Below are 12140 nucleotides of genomic sequence, written 5' to 3' on the forward strand. Positions count from 1 at the left end.
TGTTACTTGTAGCACTATTAGGTAAAGCACTTTCAGACAGACGTTTGACTTTAAAGTATTTAATATATGTTCTTATACCGTGCTTATCAATATGCTACGAGCACCTTCCAGTCATGTATTAAACTAATGTTTGGCATGTGTTAATTGTGCTCTTATCTTCTCCCCAGGGGGGGAAGTATATGCAGTGAAGTGTCTTGTTTTGTTAGGGCTTTGTTTGTTTCGGGGTCTGTGTTTTGGATGGTAAATTTTTCTTTTAATATGCATGTTGCTATGTTAGAGAAGACAGGGTTGAAGAAGCGTGTCTTGCACTTGGATCTGATGAGATTTGTGATGGAGCAAGTTCAAGATGTTTTTATTTCTAATTGTCTATTTCAGAGGGTTGGATTCTGTGGCAGGAAGGTAGTGGTGGGAGTTTTGGACTAGCAAAACAATCTTCAGTACAAGGGATTTACAGCACTTACAGATACTACACCTACTCGCTCATAGATTAACTTGTTCCTTTACAAACCTCACCACATTCAAGTGCAAGACACATTTCTTCAACCTTGCCTTTTCATAGGAAAATGCATATTCTAAAAAATAACCCCCCTCAAATCCCCCCAAAAAACAAACACACAACCCTATCAAAACAAGACACTTCACTGCATACACTTCTCCCCTGGGGAGAGGATAAGAGCACAATCAACATATACCAGATATTAGTTTAATAGATAACTGGAAGGTGCTCGTACTATGTTGATGAGTAATGTATAAGAACATATACAGAATAGAATACAAGTGACTTTCAAGGAAAATACCATATATATCTGAAGATGGCAGTTCTCTCTGTTGATAGAATATAATGTTTTAGCTGTAGCTTAGAATCCTGTGGCACCTTATAGACTAACAGACGTTTTGGAGCATGAGCTTTCGTGGGTGAATACCCACTTCGTCAGATGCATGTAGTGGAAATTCCCAGGGGCAGGTATATATATGCAGGCAAGCTAGAGATAATGAGGTAGTTCAGTCAGGGAGGATGAGGCCCTGGTCTAGCAGTTGAGGTATGAAAACCAAGGGAGGAGAAACTGGTTTTGTAATTGGCAAGCCATTCACAGTCTTTGTTTAATCCTGAGCTGATGGTGTCAAATTTGCAGATGAACTGAAGCTCAGCAGTTTCTCTTTGAAGTCTGGTCCTGAAGTTTTTTTGCTGCAGGATGGCCACCTTAAGGTCTGAACCTTAAGGTGTCTGCTGTACATGACCTAGGTTTTGGCAACGTACAAGAGAGCAGGGATAACAATGGCCTGGTATACAAGAAGCTTGGTTTGTTCTTATGAGACAGAGGGAAAAGAATTCCTGGTCTATCTTCGTTATCTTTCCTTATGTTGTATAGCCTTATGTCCACACTTATTTTTCTTTTCTCTATAAGAAATAGTCCCAGGTGCCACAGGATTCTTTGCTGCTTTTACAGATCCAGACTAACACGGCTACCCCTCTGATACTTAGCTATAGCTTGTGCTGCTGAAGATGGAATCTGACACGGAATGATCTTTATGTTGGATGCTTGTCAAATAAAGATGGCTTTATTAGAAAACCAAGTTATTTTTAATAACATAAATTTGAGAAGTAAAATGGTATTTATTGCCTAGGGAGTGATGTTTAATGAAAATGCTGGATAATGAATACAATTGAAAGTTTCAGTTAACTCACCTGAATCTTTTTGCTGTACTAATGTGTGATTGACTTGATACTTCCAATTTTAACAGGTGAGTATATCTCACAGGTGCTCAAACACTACGTGATGAGGGAATATAAAAGCCTTGGTTGATGGGCAGAAAGATGTTATCTTAATAAGAATTCTCTCCTAAATTTTGTATCAAGTAATCCATACTGTATGTAATAATTTTCTAAACTGTGTTTTACAAATGACAGCTGTGGTATTGAATAAAAATGCAGCAGAAGTAGTAGTTCACTAGTGAAACACATTTTAAGAGGGTGCTGTATCCAATTCCCTAAAGCAAGAAGAAAATCAGATGCATTTGTTAGCAGGATTATTCTGGTCAAAGCAGTGGTCGTGAAATGGTTTTTGGTTTTGTTTTACTAGAGTCAAGATAAGCAGGTCTATAAGGAGCTAAATGTTTTCTCCTGGCAATGATATAAGAGCTAATGCTGCCATTGCCTGCTCAGATTTTAAATATAGTTTTTGTATCTTGATATTGATGGTGTATTTGTACTACAATGTGACTAAAATAAGGAGAGGTACCAGTGAAGAGTGAAAATCTATTAAGAGGCCAGCCCTGGGGTGTGCTTCTCAAGGGGGAGCAGGACCCAAGCACTTGTCTAAATCTGTGGGTGAGAGGGCTAACCGTAAATGTATATACCTAGGAACAAAGAATGTAGGCCGTCCTTAGAGGATGGAAGACACTATCCTGGGAAACAGAGACTCTGAAAAAGGGGTAATGCGATCCTTGGATGCCAAAACAAGGAAATCTCAAGTAGCAGTAAAGAGGTTATTTTACCTCTGTATTTGACACTGGTGGGACTGCTGCTGGAATACTGTGTACAGTTCTGCTGTCCACAATTCAAGAAGAATATTGATAAACTACAGAGAGTTCAGAGAATAGCCACGAGAATGATTAAAGGATTAGAAAACATGCCTTATAGCGATAGACTCAAGGAGCTCAATCTATTTAGCTTAACAGAAAGGTTAAGGTGTGACTTCATCACAGTTTATAAGTATCTAAACAAGGAATAAATATTTGATAATGGGCTATTTAGTCTAGTAGAGAAAGGTATAACACGATGCAATGGCTGGAAGTTGAATCTAGAAAAATTCAGAGATAGTAAGGCGTGCATTAAGAGTAATTAACTATTGGAACAACTTACCAAGTTCATGGTGGGTATAAATGAATATTGGATGTTTTCTCTAAAAGATCTGCTCTAGGAATTACTTTGGGGAAGTTCTGTGGACTGTTTTTTACAGCAGGTCAGACTAGAATCTATGAAAATGACATTAAATTATTAATGTGATTTTTAGTACACCTGATGCTTTTCTAAAGAAAAATAGAGAAGAAATATTTATAACTTTTGTGCAGACCTTGAAAATATATTATGTAATCTAACTCCACAAACCTTCACAGTAAACCAATTATTCCTATCATTGAAAAAGCAGAATATATTGTTTTATCAGACGTATCCTGAGGCCATATCTACAGATGGAAAATGTGTTAGCTAGCACATTTTAACTAATTTGATGTTAAATACAGCTTAGTTTCTGGTGTTGACAGAAGCAACACGTTATCTAGTAGTGGTTAACAGTAGGAATCCCGCTTAGGGTAAAATCATATGTAACATCATGTTAATTAAAATGTGTTAGCTAATACATTTTTAAACACAATGCAGTTTCTCAGTATAGACAAGAACTAATGGTTATAAATGTATAAAAGATACAGTACGGTATACGGTTTTGTCATTAAAGGGACGTAATTCCTCTCACACTTGTCTGTCAGATGTTTGAGAATTAGTGCCTTAGACCGTGTTTATGATACTGCCGCTGCAGCAACACAGCTAAAACAATGTAACTGTGCTGCTGTAGTGCCATAGTGTAGACCCGGGGTCGGCAACCTTTCCGAAGTGGTGTGCCAAGTTCCCTGTAATTTAAGGTTTCGTGTTCCAGTAATACATTTTAAGGTTTGTAGAAGGTCTATATTATATAAATAAAGTATTCCTGTATTTAAAGTAAATAAGGTTTTAAAAATATTTAAGAAGCTTCAGTTAAAATAAAATTAAAATGCAGATATTATCAATTTAGTGTGATCCTTGCCTGGGATCCTTCTCTGGCGTTCTAGCCACCAGCACCACTCAGCCCGCTGCCAGTCTGGGGTCCAGCCGCTGGCCCTGCTCAGCTTGCTGCCGGTCTGGGGTTCCATTCACTCAGCCAGCAGTGGGCTGAGGGGGCCAGTGGCAGGCTGAGAGGGGCTAGCACGCGGCTGAGTGGCTCAGTCCGCTGCCAGTCTTGGGTGCGGGCAGCACTCAGCCGGCTGCCGGCCCCTTGCCAGTCAGGGTCCCAGCCACCAGCCCCGCTCAGCCTCCTGCCAGCCTGGGTGAGCAGAATCACAGGCTGGTAGTGGGCTGAGGAGGGCCGGTGGCCGGGATCCTGGCTGGCAGGAGCTTGCAGACGGAACCCCAGACCGGCACTGGGCTGAGTGGTGGCAGCGGCCAGGACCTCAGACTGGCAGCAGACTGAGCCACTCAGCTCGCTGCCGGTCTGAAGTCTCGGCCAGTGGCTCCGCTCAGCCACCTGTCAGCTGAGTGATGGAACTCCAGACTGGCAGCGGGCTGAGCAGGGTCAGCAGCTGGACCCCAGACCGGCAGCAGGCTGAGCGGTGCTGGTGGCTGAAACCCCAGACAAGGATTCCAGGCCCTGTTCAGCTCGCTGCCAGTCTGGGCTGAGCGAGGCCAGTGGCCGGGACCTCACACCAGCAGCGGGCTGAGCATGGCTGGTGGCCGGAACCCCAGACTGGCAGCATGCAGGGCATGGAATTTTTTACAGCCCTGCACGATGTAGCTAGGCTGATATACGTTTTAGGTGTAGACTAGGTCTCAGAGTGTAAAATCCTTGAGGCCAGGTACATACCTTGTTCAGTTTTATAAAATGCTATGAACATTTGCAGTGTTCTATACATGATTAGTAAAGGTATCTGTCTGGTAAGTATTGCTGCAAACATGTAGTACTCAATGAAATTTTTAGTAAATTAGACCCATGCTAATCCATACACCTCAAGTACAAACAAATTTGGAAGCTTCTCGTTCTCACTTCTCAGCAAAGATTTAGTAAGAGTGCTGTAGTAAAGTGTTATGAAGTGTTAAAATTAAATCTTAATAATTAAAATTTATAATTACAATTAAAAATTAAACAGCACTTGTCAAATATGTGATGGAAGTGAATTTTGTGTTGCATTATTCTTGCTTGTTTGGCCACTCTGTTTAGTATTTCAGAATCCGGGGTAGCTGTGTTACTCTGTATCTACAAAAACAAGGAGGAGTCTGGTGGCACCTTAAAGACTAACAGATTTATTTGGGCAAATAAATCTGTTAGTCTTTAAGGTGCCACTGGACTCCTTGTAGTATTTCAGAGTGGCTGTCTGTCAGTACAATATTTAAGTTTTTCTAAGTTCAGAATGCTTGAAACTCATCTGTATTGATGTGTATGTTGCAAAGAAACACTTGTATGCAAAAGTTATAATAAGTTATTGAAGGATATAGCGGGACTTGCAGGAAGTGAAAAAAATGTCTTGACTGCATGCAAAATGTGTAGTTACCTAGTTGTTATTTCGATTATCAGCTTCTCATTGCTTAAGGTAACAGACTATGCTACAAGTGGTTAGGAATTTCTGATGGGCACTTGTTATAATTTATTTGAAATAAGGAAAACAGAATGCACTTAATACTTCTTAATAGTCCTCCTGAAGATCTAAATAGAATGCAATTTTGTAGCTCTTAGTATATTCAAATATACATTTAGATGGAAAACCTGCTAAATTATCTGAAGAAAGGCAAACATTATGTCTTATGTGCTGTGTATATGCCAAATCATATGGGGAAATGAGGTAGATAGCCCACTTACTGTTTTGGATTGCTAATTAACATCTCAGGAATCTTAAAGATTATCTGGTTCGCAAATACCAGTCAGGGCTGGAAGAATGTAGACAGTGTTCATTTCCGGATTGCCTGTGAATCCCAGTGATGTAATATACTTTAAAGTGTGTCATATAGATATTAATAAAATATCTTAGTGCTTCAACTGTTAAGTACATAAGAACATACGAGTAGCCATACTGGGTCAGACTGAAGGTCCATCTAGCCCAGTATCCTGTCTTCTGATAGTGGCCAATGCCAGGTGCCCCAGAGCGAATGAATACAACAGGTAATCATCAAATGAGCCATTTCCTGTTGCCTGTTCCTCACTTCTGGCAAACAAAGGCTAGGGACATCATCCCTGCCCATCCTGTCTAATAGCCATTGATGGACCGATCTTCCATGAACTTACCTAATTCTTTTTTGAACCCTGTTAGTCTTGGCCTTCACAACATCCTCTGGCAAGGAGTTCCACAGGTTGACTGTGCATTGTGTGAAAAAATACTTCCTTTTGTTTGTTTTAAACATGTTGCCTATTAATTTCATTTGGTGATGTCTAGTTCTTGTGTTTTGAGGAATAAATAACACTTCCTTATTTGCTTTCTCCACACCAGTCATGATTTTATAGACCTTTATCATATCCCCACTTCGTCGTCGTCTTTTCCAAGCTGAAAAGTCCCAGTCTTATTAATTTCTCCTCATACGGAGCAGTTCCATACCCCTAATAATTTTTGTTGCCCTTTTCTGAACCTTTTCCAATTCCAATATATCTTTTTTAAGATGGGCGATCACATCTGTACGCAGTTTTCAAGATGTGGGTGTACCATGGATTTATATAGAGGTAATATGGTATTTTCTATCTTATCTATCCCTTTCTTAACGATTCCCAAGATTCTGTTTGCATTTTTGGTGGCTGCTGCACATTGAGTGGATGTTTTTGGAGAACTATCGACAATGACTCCAAGATCTCTTTCTTGAGTGGTAACAGCTAATTTAGACCCCATCATTTTATAAGTATTATTGGGATAATGTTTTCCAATGTGGATTACTTTGCATTTATCAACACTGAATTTCATCTGCCATTTTATTGCCCAGTCACTCAGTTTTGAGAGATCCTTTTGTAGCTCTTCACAGTCTGCCTGGAACTTAACTATCTTGAATAGTTTTTAAGTAATTAAAGAAATAATCTTTAGAAGAACAGTAAAATGAGATTGTCAAAGAGGTTGTATTTCTCTCTTCCATGAAAGCAATCGTGAAAGGGGTGTATAAAAACTGCACCTTTGATGCTTCATATTTTACATTTTTTTAGTAATTGTCTTTGACAGATCTTTTCCCAGGGGAAAGCATTAAAATAAAAACAGGGTACCTTTCAGTTATATCCAACTCTGAGAAGATATAAGTATATAAATTCTGTATTGTATAAAGTCAGTCAGCATGACTATATATGTGAACAACTCCTTAATGCTGCCTATTGCAATAGATTCATCATTGGGGGCCTGATGCTATAAGCTGCTGACAACCCTCACCTCCCACTCGAAGGAGACACTCAGCACCTCACAGGATCAGGCCCTCTATATAAATTACTGAAAGTTGATTTGGTTTTGAGACAATCTTTTATATGTAATGTACTTAATTTTTGAGTATCTACAAGCATCTAATATGTATGATATATGCTTCCAAATCACTGTTTTCTGGTTTGCTAATGTTTATGGTAAGCAACTAATCACAGCTAAATGAATAACAAATTTTAAATAAAACTTTCTGCTGCAGGCTGTGGGTCACATCTGGCTCCCATTAAAGTCAATGACAAAAACCCATTGACCTAAATGGGGGCAGGAGTTCGCCTGCAAGACTACAGTTGTAGTCTTTTTCGGCTGTTTAATTTGATATAAATTTGGGGATCAGTCCTTTAAATGTGCACAAGCTATCCCATTGTATTGTCTGGGACTGTTTACAGGAGTGATGTTACTCGGAAGTGTAAATGTTTGAAGGAGCGGGCCTCTGTGTGCATAGTGAATATAAATCCTGTGTCTTGTTAGTTTTGAGAGCTAAAAGTACAAGATGGAATAACTCGTACAGCACTTACTTTCCAAACCCATAAAAGAGTATTTGTATTATAGTTCTCTTCCTTTAAATTTTTTTCAAAATTAAAAAAAAAATTTTGAAAAATAACTGCAGGCTGTTACATCAGTTATTTACAAATAGTGCCAGTGAGCCAACCATAACAAATCTTTATGGTGTGTTATTGTTTTGTGTCTCAGATATTGGGAAAGACAGTAAGAAGGCAGAGTCTGTCATGGAAAAGTTCACTAAGGGATAGATTATGGTGGACACTTACATGACCTCACATTGGGTAGTGGGAGGAGGTAAGGCCAACCAGAACTGCAGCTCCTGTTCTCTTGAGAGTACACTAGCTACTACCAAGATTCTCCCCACCAAGAACAACTTACCTGAAAGAGGGTGAGGAGTATCCAGAGCTAAGGTTCCATCCCTCCAGTGTGAAAATCAAGAGATCTGAGTGTACTACACCCTTTCAATGCACTTCACCAGTACAGCCAGAGAGCTTCAGTGATTCCTCTGCAGCAGTGGAGTTCTGCCTCACCACCAACTATGGGCTGTCCAATAGGACTTGGCCTCCTAAATCACTTAAATGCTTTTGAAAATTTTACCTCGTGTCTAAATGCTATAATCTGAATTCAGGTCTTGATAGATACGTAAAACCTGAATTGGTTCATATCTTCAGTTACTTTGTTTTGTGTGTTTGCATAGGAATGTCCAAGTTTACCCGTGTGTGTGTGTGTTGTTTCATATTTGGGGATATTAAATTTAAAAAACAGACTGACTCCCTAAGGTGTTATATGCATCTATAAGATTTATGTAGAATGCATGGAAAAGATACTACATCACAGATGCAGAAGAACTGAGATTAACTTCCACAGTAGTATGTCTTATTTAAGATGAGACTGAGGTATAGTTATACCTAGAATGGAAGTTTTTGAACCTGATTGGGTTCCTGCAGTCTTCCTTGGGAAGAGATGTATGTGCAGATTCCCTGCTCCCTTGTGGACTACAGGCTCAGCTACTTCTACAACAGCATTCCTCACCACCACCTCTTTTCCCACAGAGCACGTGGAGGGCTGTTTGTAGGACCGTAGATCTGCAGGTAGGGAGGCTGGCCAAGGAAATGTGTGTCTTCCTCCACCTGCACATCCATCACAGTTCAGTACAAAAAATAAATACATCTCAAGGTTGTATTAGTTTCCCACTACTCCCCATCCCCTCTTGTGCGCACACATGATGAGGTGTCATGGTACTGATGCTCACTCCAGAAGCCTTGCCACTATGGCTCCAAAGGGATCCCTGGTAGCGGTGGGCTGCTGAGAGCACAGCTAGCAGGAAGGCACAGGTTCTCTGCACAGATGGCCCTCCTGCTTGTCCATGGGTTATGTAGGACAGTTCCATAGTTGGATAAACCACACACAGCTAATGGAACAATTTCCATCCCTTTGCCTTGTCCTTGGGCTTTACCATGGGGAAGCGCTGTTGGGCCTTTTGGTTCTACCCACATCAATATGCATGGAAAAACAAATCTTGTTTGTGATTTATATTACCATAATCCTTAGTGCTGTAATAACATTGTAACATTTTAACAGCACTTGATGTTTTCTAAGATGTGTTAAAATGTTTTATATGTCAGTAATTCACATTAATGTCTATTTTTTTTATGTAGTCCATTGGGCTACATGAGTTACTGCAGATAATGTGAACATGTTGTGGTTTACTTATCAACTGCATATCCCATAGCGATGCTTTTATTCCTGTAGTTCTTGTTCTGTGTATGTTAATATATCAGTAGCAATTTAGCAAATGTAGGTGCTAGTACAACACAGTAAGATTTTACTTGGCAGTATTATTATAATGTCTTGTATGACTTACACGATATATTTATTTACATGTGAATGATATATTGCCTGTAAATGTCTGAGATAATCCAAGGAAGTAGTTAGCATATTAACACCAAGCAGATATTTTCAAGAAATGACTTTTTTACAACTTTATTTTATATTTTAATATGATGTAATTTTTTTCTTAAACAGACAAAATTGAAGAAGCACAAAAAGAACTTAATGAGACAGAAGACCAGCAGAAAGGTAAAAAAGCAAAAGCCATTCATGGCAAAGCTGATCAAAGCCTTTTGAAGTCTGTGGAAAGTCTCCCTTTGATTTAGCTGGGTTTAGGGATAAGCCAATAGAATGCATGACTGTAGAGCAAATGCTATGCTAACACCCAATCATGCTAACAAATACTTGCTTAAATTTAACCACTTGAGTTGTCCCAATGACTTTAACTGCTGAGGTGAATAAAGTTAAATCTGTACTGACATTTCAGCTCATACTATGCGTTAATTGATTATTAATAACTATCTTCTATCCATGATGATCAACCTGTGATTGGTTTATATGGATTATGAGAGGACACTTATCAGTTGTTTTAAAATACAGATGACCTCTGACAGATGAAATCTGTGTGGCAGAGACTAATGGTCATGTAAGGTTGGCTGACAGCAGTAGCATAGGAGATTGGTGCTTTGTGTCAAATGTTAAAGGCGTTCTCCTCCTCCTTGATAGTGTGTTCAAAGTGTTATCTGACATGTTGCAGGTGGTGGACAGTTTGATGAATCTTTGATGTTGCCTGGAACAGAGTTGCTTATTTTTTTATACAAGTTTCATAATTTTTTTACAGATCATAGTTTCAGACTTTATTGATAGCCTGTCTGCAAAATAGAGATTACATTTGCCTACATCATAGAGGTGGTGTTGTATCCTAACTAATGTTTGCAAAGAACAGGTTCAATCAGTGGAAGAAACAAAAACTTTTAGTATGAAGAGAAGCAACCAGAGGGCCTTTTTAGGAAAAGTTGGATGCAAGCTTTTGTTGTTCTGCATCAGGGCCTTGACATTTCACCAAATATTTGTAAAGGGTGAAAAAAACAAAAATAAATGATTAAATGATAAAATCATCAAGCTTAAAGCTGTAGTGCTATATTTGAGTATCCTTTTCAAATTTAGAGACTCTTCCATTTCCACAATTCAGACTTTATACTAAACTTTAATCACTTCTGGCACATTCTTATTTAGTAGATCCTAGATCCCTGTGTATCTTCAGATCAGTTTATAACTGCTTATTTAAGTGATAAAAACACAATTTTTTTTTATTGTCAATCTTGCAGTCTAAAAGCAGTACAGCTCTGGGAGAGTAAACTAGGCATAATCAACCAAAATGTTAACTATGTCCAGGGGCATGCATGCAGCTGGCATAGCTGAAATTATGCGCCTCGTTACACCTGTACAGCCTGACTGAAGGCAATAGGGTTGCCAAGGTGTAACTGAGGGTACAGTTTGAAGATGATGTGGTTACAGAGGTCCAAGTGATGACAACATTTGGCCTTCAGAATCTACTATTGGTAGTGACTTGACTTTCAGCTTTTAGACCAAGTTTGTGAGACTGTCAGTTACAGAATTTGATATGGAAATAATTGAGACAATAAGTGGAGAACCATCTGCTACCATTTTTAACAAAGTCTCTTTACAGAGTAGAAATGCACTTTTCCTCTTAGAAAAACTATTATTTATTTTATGGTTTGTCTATATATTGTACCTAGGTGAACCAGTTGGTAATATGAGCTAGATTCTGATGGATATCATTTGAAGAAGCAATCAAATTCTTACGGATATTGAAAGATTAAAAAGAATATTTGTATAAAACTGAAAAAGTAATTTAAAATACAGAAGCTTTTATATAATGATGATGAAACAAAGTGAAATATACACAAATTCACCTAAAGTGTTTCTTTCCTTCTTTCAGTTCTTTTGTATCTAAATTACCAAATGGTCTTTTCAGTTTAGAGATTCCTTAGATAAGTGTCTTTCCTATTTAAAATAAATAGAGTAATAAATTCCACAAACTTACAAGCCAACTACTGTTTTTGGTAATATTGTAATTTACATACCCTGCTTGTAGAGGAAAATGTTTTCATGACGTGGTTATACATACTGTTTTTTCAGCTGACGGTAATTTGCCAGTGATCAGATTTATAAATGATTAGTGTGGTGTGGAAAAAGCCACAAAAAGAGTTTGTGCTAAATACACCTTGTTTTCACTATGTAAAGTAGTCAAAATAAGAAGAAAATTGTAATAGATCTTTTTTTTTTATCAAAGACAGGGAGAAAAATTAAGCAGAATAGCAATATTTGTAGACCTATTTCTCTACCTATGGGCCCTTACATGTTCACAGCATGTCCCCACTCTTCATATCATCTCTCATTCACTATAGGAAGGTCAGCCCCTGTCTCTGGTTGACACATAATGCACCCTATTGTCATCTTGTTAAATTTCAAACAAGAACTTTTATGTTTCCTCCCATGTGGCTTTCCTCACTTGGAGGAGCTCCCTGTAACATCAGCAAAACTAACTCATCATCTTCCTTCAAATCACTTCTTAAAACTTTTCTTTGCCATGAGCTGTA

General features: G+C 38.6%; 1 protein-coding gene across 11 annotated transcripts in view; it reads left to right on the top strand.

Annotated features, from left to right (window-relative positions):
• Positions 1 to 12140, top strand: part of HIVEP1 (HIVEP zinc finger 1) — a 203377-nt gene that overhangs the window by 106631 nt on the left and 84606 nt on the right. For all 11 annotated transcript variants that reach the window (XM_030552408.1, XM_030552406.1, XM_030552409.1 and 8 more), the window contains one exon: positions 9712 to 9765. In XM_030552408.1, coding sequence (XP_030408268.1) covers positions 9712 to 9765 — 54 coding nt within the window. The remainder of the gene's footprint in view (positions 1 to 9711; positions 9766 to 12140) is intronic.

The sequence above is a fragment of the Gopherus evgoodei genome, chromosome 2 (assembly GCF_007399415.2).
Source record: "Gopherus evgoodei ecotype Sinaloan lineage chromosome 2, rGopEvg1_v1.p, whole genome shotgun sequence".
Taxonomy (NCBI): Eukaryota; Metazoa; Chordata; order Testudines; family Testudinidae; genus Gopherus; species Gopherus evgoodei.